This window comes from Trichosurus vulpecula, chromosome 5, assembly GCF_011100635.1.
Source record: "Trichosurus vulpecula isolate mTriVul1 chromosome 5, mTriVul1.pri, whole genome shotgun sequence".
Lineage (NCBI taxonomy): Eukaryota > Metazoa > Chordata > Mammalia > Diprotodontia > Phalangeridae > Trichosurus > Trichosurus vulpecula.
Genome location: NC_050577.1, coordinates 17618690 through 17626794, shown reverse-complemented (window position 1 = coordinate 17626794; position 8105 = coordinate 17618690). Strand labels below are relative to the sequence as shown.

At 43.8% G+C, this 8105-nt stretch overlaps 1 protein-coding gene across 1 annotated transcript in view; it reads right to left on the bottom strand.

The window, feature by feature from the left end:
* Positions 1 to 2731: 2731 nt before the first annotated feature.
* The window catches only part of NFE2L3 (nuclear factor, erythroid 2 like 3), a 35639-nt gene continuing 30265 nt past the window's right edge, over positions 2732 to 8105 (bottom strand). The window contains exon 3 of the mRNA XM_036761659.1: positions 2732 to 5653. Coding sequence (XP_036617554.1) covers positions 4412 to 5653 — 1242 coding nt within the window. The 3' untranslated portion in view covers positions 2732 to 4411. The remainder of the gene's footprint in view (positions 5654 to 8105) is intronic.

Genomic DNA, 8105 nt, shown 5'->3' with positions numbered 1-8105 from the left:
TACGTCACACAGGTGACTACTTGGCTGGCTTGGATTTCTGCTGTGGTTCTGGCTAGAAATGACATTCTTAGGGCTAAATGCAGGCTCCGTGCAGAAGTACAGTGAACCTCACTTTGTGGATGTGGTCTTCAAAATAACAAAGGAAAACAGGGTGATGGGTGGTGGTTAAGACAGCAGTGTCGTGCAGAGTACCGTTGGGAGAGTCTTTGTGTGAAAAACCATGTGACTGGGCAGCTGCCTCATGTGCAAGGATAGGGCCTAATAAAATTACCTATTTAAAGGTGCAGTCCTGAGGAGAAAATGCAAGTTACTATGCAAGATGATTTCTCTCTTTACAGTTTTGTTGATGCATGTGATGGAATGTTTGACTAAAAAGTTATTCTTACCCAAATAAAGCAAATGAACTTAATATTAACCCTGGAAGAGAAACACTTTAAAAACATGCTCAAGTGGCATGAGTTTTGTTTACAATTCATGATAGCGCAAAAGCAAAATTTGCTTTTTTTACGCATGCTTTTTGTGTCTTGGATTTTGTTAAATGGAAGCTTCTTACTAAGGTGGCAAAGGAGCATCCTGGGGTTTTCTACTGGTTAAAATATTGCCAAATATTTCTAAAGCCAGTCTTGGCTGTTACAGACCAGAGAAAACAGCACTTGGTAGTGCGATTCACACGGACTTGGTTCAGCTGCCTTAGGGGTGGGCCAGGATGTTGGACAAGGTAATGACCATTACTGTAGCATTACCATCAGACTTAGAACCAATTGATTTCTCCACAGGTGGAACTTAGTCCCTCATTCCTCCGTAGTTAACACTACTTCCTGAAGAAACTTGAGTTCTAAGTCGCTTTTTGCAGAGCTGGGACACAGCTTCCTGCTGTATGCATGAGTCTCCACAATGTAACAGTCCGCTGGGCTGCCGGGGTGGTGTGGGGGGGGAGGTGCTCTTTAATTTTGTGGGTATGTCAGGAACATAAGGGTCAAAGTAAATTAATGGGGGAGCAATGCCTGCCAGAATTTACCTCCTGGGAAGTAAGTTTTCTCAAGTTCATTCCATTGGCATTTGAAATGCTCCGAAGATGAAAGGTGATGAATATGGACCCATGTTCCAAGAAGAGACCTCGAACAAGGTGATAAATAGCTTAGGAACTTGGAAAAGAGGGATGGTCCTTAGTTCCTTCCCATAAATGCAGTGTTTGAGAGGACTCCTAAAGGTTGAGCGTAGGAAGTGATGTTTCATGCTGAACCTGGCCACGAGGCAGCCTGGCTTACGTTTGGTCAATTTCTGGGGGAAATGTACCCAGTTAGCCTTTACTACCATGTGCCTGAATTCTTAAGGGACTAAAGCAAACCATTTGAAACGGTCAAACCATTCAGATGGATTGGGGAGAAACAGCCAAGAACTGCCCGGATTTGCTTGAATTCTTTCACGTCAGTGCTCTTGTCCCCGTGCCAAGGCAGTGAGGCATAGCTAGGTGACGCTGGATAGAGTGTAGGGTGTGGAGGTATGCTCATGTAGCCTTAAATATGCTACCTGTGTGACCCTGGGTGAGTCATTGTCCTTGTCTGTACAAGCAGCTGGAGAAGGAAATGGCAAACCACTCCAGAAGCTTGGCCATGGAGCGTCCAACGTGACTGAACCGACAGTCAAGGCCCTTAGCTCAACCGGCAAGGACTTGGTCTATTTAAGTGTCCGGGACATATTTGGAGAACTGCTTTTTTTCCAGTAATAAGAAGGTGGTCAGCAAAAGGTACCACTGAGATAAAACTTCAATGGGAGGAAGACTCCTTGTAGGATGATGCCCAGGGACAATGAGGCAAAAAGATGGGTTCAAAATCGCTTGAGGTTACTGAAAGCTTTGGGGCTCCCTAGCAACCAGGGGTAGCAGGGTTAAAGATCCGCAAGGGCTGCCAGGAGGGAGAAGGCTTAGATTTGTTGAGGAGTAAAGTAGAATGAATGCAGTTGCATTTCTGTGCCATAGGGGAAATTCCCAAGTGGAACTGGAGCCCAGCCTCAGGAGGGATCATTCCCCTCACCAGACTTGGTCTTCATGAAGGACCTGTTGCATGAGCCCTTCTTGAAATGCCGAGATGCTGGTCTGTGAACAACGCCGTCGGTCTGCTGATCAGACTGAGTAGGACCGTGAGGCCCAAGGGAGCTAGAGCCGATCATTGAGCACTCCCAGGCTAGCACAGTTCGTTCAGATGTGTTGAACGGCCTGCACGTTGCATGAATCCTTGTCTAGTTCATGTTCGCTGGACTTGTCAAAATTTTCCTGTAGTCCTTTACTATTTTGTCACAGTTTTGTGTCTAAGCCTGCATTTGCGGTATTCTAAATCTGATCAAAGACCTAGACAACAAACGCTTGGAACCTGATGATTCCTTTTTCAAAGGAGAAGGGGAGGAAAGCCGGCCAAAACTCTTGTTTGTGAAGGGGGAGAGACCGCTTCTGAAGGAAGAAAGGCTGGTTTAACAGAACATTTCTTGATAGGATCCCTGTATCAAGGACAGATGTGCACAAAACAAAATGGGATGGGGGCGGGGAGCCCCTTTACTTTAAACCCAGCACATGGAGTCCTATTGAATTAGGGGAAGCATGGCAGAGATTGTGAAGCAGGATTCTGTAGGCCTTGCTCCCTTCCACAGCAAGGCCAGGGTGGGCTGTAAGGCCAGGGCCATGCTGGACAGTCTAGGGTCTGACAATTTCATCAGTATCAATGGGAAGGACAAAAGATACAAACCACTACACGTTTATTCGATTAAGAGAAGTACAGTTCATCTTGGCACCTTGGCCTTTTCCTTGGGTGCAATGGAAGCAGTCCCAAACGACTCATTTTGGGGCAGGGTTTCACAACAATCACCATCACACTAGCCGCCTCCCCTTTCATCATGATGGCCCTTCTGATCATCTCTCTCCTTCAAAGTGTCTAAAGCAGACCTAATTATACTTAATTTTTAACAGCCATACTTTCAACATCTTTCGGAAACAGCATACTTCTAAACTCTCTGTACCTTACAGAAGAGACTACTTAATTCAAAACAAAACAGTTCAAAGAAACAGGCACGTGGTAAAAAATTTTGAAGGTGGCCTCTATATAGCAAAACTTTGGAAATAAGAATTCTCTATTGTTTAAAGATGGGCAATCTAGTTCTATTGATCCATCCATTTAATCCTAATGCAATCACATAAGCAAATTCTTTTGGTTTTGAAAAGTCCTGGGTTTAAATTGAAAATTCAGTGTTTAAAAAGGAGTTTCCAAATAAAACCCAACACTAAAGACTGCTTGAGTACTGACAGGATAGTTTTCCTTTCAGAGCAGCAAAGAAATCAGGTCGGCTGTTCAGGAAAAAAAAAGCCATTGGTTGATAAGAGATCTGAAAATTATAGCTGTTTCCAGAGCAGGCCTAAAAGAAGTGTTAGTAAATAAATGGAACAAAATGAATCAGCAGTGCCAGTTTGCTTAAGATTTCAGTATAGATATATAGATTAAAAGTCTGAATAGCCACTGGGACATCTTCAGAAAAAAAGGAAAAAGCTAGTTTTTCTACAAATACATAATTTATTTTCATAGCAAGAAAAATACATAAGTTAAGTATTCACAAAAATTTTAACTAAAAGTTGCTTTGCAAAAGCTGACTGTGATCTGGGCTCCAGTGCTAACAGACTAAATGAAAAAAAAATCTAAAAACCTGAAGTCACTTTGGGGCAGCTGGGCCTGGAGTCAGAAAAACCCAAGTTTAAATCCGGCCTTGAACACCTACTAGCTGGGTGACCCTGGACAAATCGTGTAACCCTGCTGGCTTCAGTTTCCTTATCTGTGAAATGAGCTGTAGGAGGAAATGGCAAACCAATCCAGTATCTTCGCCAAGAAAATCCAGAATGGGGTCAAAGAGTCGGACAGAAATGAACAAGAACAAAAGATCATTTGGAATTTCAAGAAGTTACTCCATAAGAAAACATGGAATCTTTTTCTAACACAGGATGTTTTTGCTTGAAAGTGACCATCTTATTGTAAAATGTGGCCACTACCCAGAATGCCTGGGCAGTTGTCCCATGCTTTCACACCCTGCCTTTGACTCAGAAATTCTAGTCCATGACATTTTTTTTTTGTGAGGGAAGGTAGTGGTAGTGTGGTTACCTACCGTATGATGATGCAAAGCCACTCATGAACTAAACTTGAGGTCCTTGATTGGATTTTTGGGCCAGTTAAAAGTTAATTTGATCATTCAAGAATGAGCATTGCCGGACAACAGCAGCCACCTAAGGGCTAGACTGTGCCAAGTTAGAAGTCACCAAGACTCAACAAACATGTCCACAATTCCATTTCAATTGTTAATGTGACCCCCTTTTCCCCGTGTCCTTCTCCAGTGTAACCTTCCCTCCAGAGAAGTCCATTGTATAGATATCTTCGCCTCATTTTCTCTCCTTTTCTTTTTGATCGTCTTTTTTAAGACTGGAAGTCATCAGTTCTTTGGGCACAATCAAAACACTACCATCCTGGCCACAATGAAGAGCATACAGATTGGGGTTGACAGGCCTGCCCTGGTCATCCCTTAACCTACTGAAAACATCCCGGTAAACGTTGTGTAGCTTCTGTTTGATCAGGTGAAGTGACTTACTATACTGGGCCCTCTCTAGTTTAAGGCTCTCCCTTTTGGCGCGCAGGTTGCACACGTCCTCCTCCAGGCTCAGAATCACATCCAATTTACGTTTGCGGCAGTTCTGGGCGGCAACTTTATTTTTGCCTCTCCTTCGGATGTCACGGAGCAGGGACACCTGTGTATCCGTCAGGAAGCTCTTGGCTAACACGCTGTTGAAGGAGTCAACAGGCATGCTGACAATTTCATCCACCGAGAAGGGAAGGCAAAGGGTTTTGGCATGGTGTTCGTCCTGGCTCAGGGCGCTGTCCTGATCACTAAGGTAGCCACTCCTTTTTACAGCCTGGGACTTCTGGGGCCACAGAAGGAGAGGTTCAGATGATGGTGGACTCGGCAGTAGGTAGTAAGTGTGGTTGTGAAGAATACTTTCCAATGTAGGTTCTCCAGAAGGATCTGAACCCGGTGTATGGCACAGCTCACTGGTCTCTGGCCAGTGACCTCCAACAGCTCCCTCTAGCCCCTGATGGGAGAAAGATTCAGCATCACTGCTGTAACCCACGGCACCTTCATCATCACACAGGGAAGCAGATGAATTAGGATTGGTCACAGGTGTGCTGCTATGGCTGGAATCTAAGGAAAGTCCAGAATCAGAATCTGGTTCTTCAAAAAGCTGGGAAACTTCTATCGGGTCAAAGCCCTCCTCCATGGCAAAAGATATTAAATTTATCTCATCAAATATATTTTCATCAAGGTCCAAGAGAAGGTCTTGGGATGTTAGGTTCCTGATCCTACTCTCAGTAGATGGAAAAAGTCCTGCCCAATCTGTCCCTGGAAGAGGAAGAGCATTGCTGGAATTCAGCGGTAAGAATGTGTCCTGGGTCTGTGGATGTCTGGCTCTTGGGTCTCTTCTGGATGCATCTGGGCACAACAACATGGCCTCATGGAGGCTTACATCGTGACTAATTGCCTGGCTGAAGTTCATGCTGTACTGGCCGGGAGTGTCCACACCATCACTGCTGTTGTTACAGAGAAGCGGCAGGGGTTGAGAAGAGATGCCCTGGAAGGGACGACAAAGCATAGATCTCTTGACATCCCACCTTGGTTGTTGGAGGAAGGGTTTGGACTTTGGGGTGGAACTACATGTCACCAGGGTGGTTCTATCGGTAAAGGATGGCCAGAGGCATTCTGCAAATGGACAGGAATCTGGGGGCATGACCCCCCACCCTCCCTGCTTGGGTCATCCCACCCTGAAGGGTGTTTGTGGTCTTCCCCTAGAAGAATGCCCTCCCTTCAAGGCCAGAGGCTGTCTCTTTTCAAAAAACCTCTTATCCCCAGGGCTTAGCACACAGTAATTGCTTAATAAATGCTTTTTTCAGTCATTCACCAAATAGATTTGAGTATTCCCTCCAGGGCTACAGATTGTCAACACATCAATCAATTCATTGGCAAGCTTTTATTAATTACTGACTACTCACCTGGCGGTGAGCTGTGTTCTGCCTAAGCATGCCCACCCATCCTTGTGGGACTCTTGTCCTCCCCTATGTTTGCCCGACAGGGCTCCACCCAAAGGGCAAAAGACTGCCTAGTTGGTCCTTCCCTGCCCTCTTCACCCCCCACCTTGCATGATATCTTTGTCTGGGTATGTATCCTTCCCGTAGAATGTAAGCTTCACGTGAGCACCAGCAGGGGCTGGTGGCCTTGCTTGGCCCTGGCACAAAGGCAGAACTGGATTTTAAAAATTAACTCCCACGTTATGAAAACCTATTTAGGAAACACAGCCCAGGGTGTCCTACTCATATGGCATGTTACACTGGACAAGCATTTTGTATGCATGATCTCATTTGATCCTTATAGGAACCCTGTACAGAAGGGATCTCCCTTTTACAGATGAGGAAACCAAGGCCCATGGGAGGTAGGTGACTTCATCATAGGATCACACACGATCAAGGCTGGGATTTGAACACATCTCCATTACACCAGGGTTTCTTAAGCTGAGGTCCATAAATTTCTTTAAAAAAAGAAACCACAAACCACTGTGATGATTGTATTTCTTTTTAAAAAATTATTTAGTACTTTATCTTTCCCCAATTACATATAAAACAATTTTTAACATTCATTTTTAAAACTTTGAGTTCCAAATTCTCTCCCTTCCTCCTTCCCCCCATCAAGAAGGCAAGCAATTAGAGATAGTTTATACATGTGTAGTCGTGCAAAACACTTCCATGTTAGTCATGTTGTGAAAGAAAACAGACAAAAAACCCTCAAGAAAAATAAAGTTAAAAAAGTCTGCTTCATTCTGCATTCAGACGTCATCAGGTCTTTCTCTGGGGAGAGAGAGCATTTTTCACCCTAAGTCCTTCAGAGTAGTGTTGGATCATCAGATGGCTGAGAACAGCCAGGTCGTTCACAGCTGATCGTCTCACGATACTGCTGTTACTGTGTGCACGGTACACTTCGCTTTGCTCATCTAAGTCTTTCCAGGTTTTTCTGAGAGCATCCTGATCATCATTTCTTATCATACAACAGTATTCTATCATAATCACATAGCACGATTTGTTGAGCCATTCTCCAATTGATAGGCATCCCCTCAATTCCCATTTCTTTGCTACCACAAAAAGAGCTGCTATAGATATTTTTGTACATATAGGTCCTTTTCCTTTTTGTCTTTTTTTTTGTCTCTTTTTGGATATAGACCTGGGTCAGAGGGTATGCATGGCTTTATAGCCCTTTGGGCATAGTTCCAAATTGCTCTGAAGAATGGTTGAATCAGTTCACAACTCCACCAACTGTGCATTAATATCTCATTTTTCCCACATCCCCTCCAACATCTGTCATCTTCCCTTTCTGTCCTATTAGCCGATCTAAAAGGTATGAGGTAGTACCTCAGAACTGTTTTAATTTGCATTTCTCCAATCAATAGTGAGTTAGAGCATTTTTTCATACGGCTATATAGAGCTTTGATTACTTCATCTGAAAACTATTCATATCTTTTAATCATTTCTCAATTGAGGAATAGCTCTTATTTTTATGAATTTGACTCAGTTCTTTATATATTTGAGAAATGAAGTCTTTATCAGAGAAATTTGCTTAAAAATATGTTTCAGTTATGATTGCTAACTATATTTCCCTCCATCCTATTCCCCCTCCCCCCATTTATTCTATTTTCTCTCCTTTCACTCTGTCCCTCCTCAAAAATGTTTTGCTTCTGGCTACCTCCTCCCTTCTATCTGCTCTCCCTTCTATCACCTCCCTCCTCCCCCCACCTCTCATCCCCTTTCCCTCCTATTTTCCTATAGTGTAAGATAGATTTCTATACCCAACTGAATATTTGTGTTTATTCCCTCTTTGAGCCAGTTCTAATGAGAGTAAGGTTCACTCACTCCCCTTCCCCATCTTCCCCTCCAATCTAAAAGCTTTTTCTTGCCTCTTTTATGTGAGATAATTTAACCCCATTTTACCTTTCCTTTTCCAGTGCATTCTTCTTTCTCGCCCCTTAATTTAATTTAATT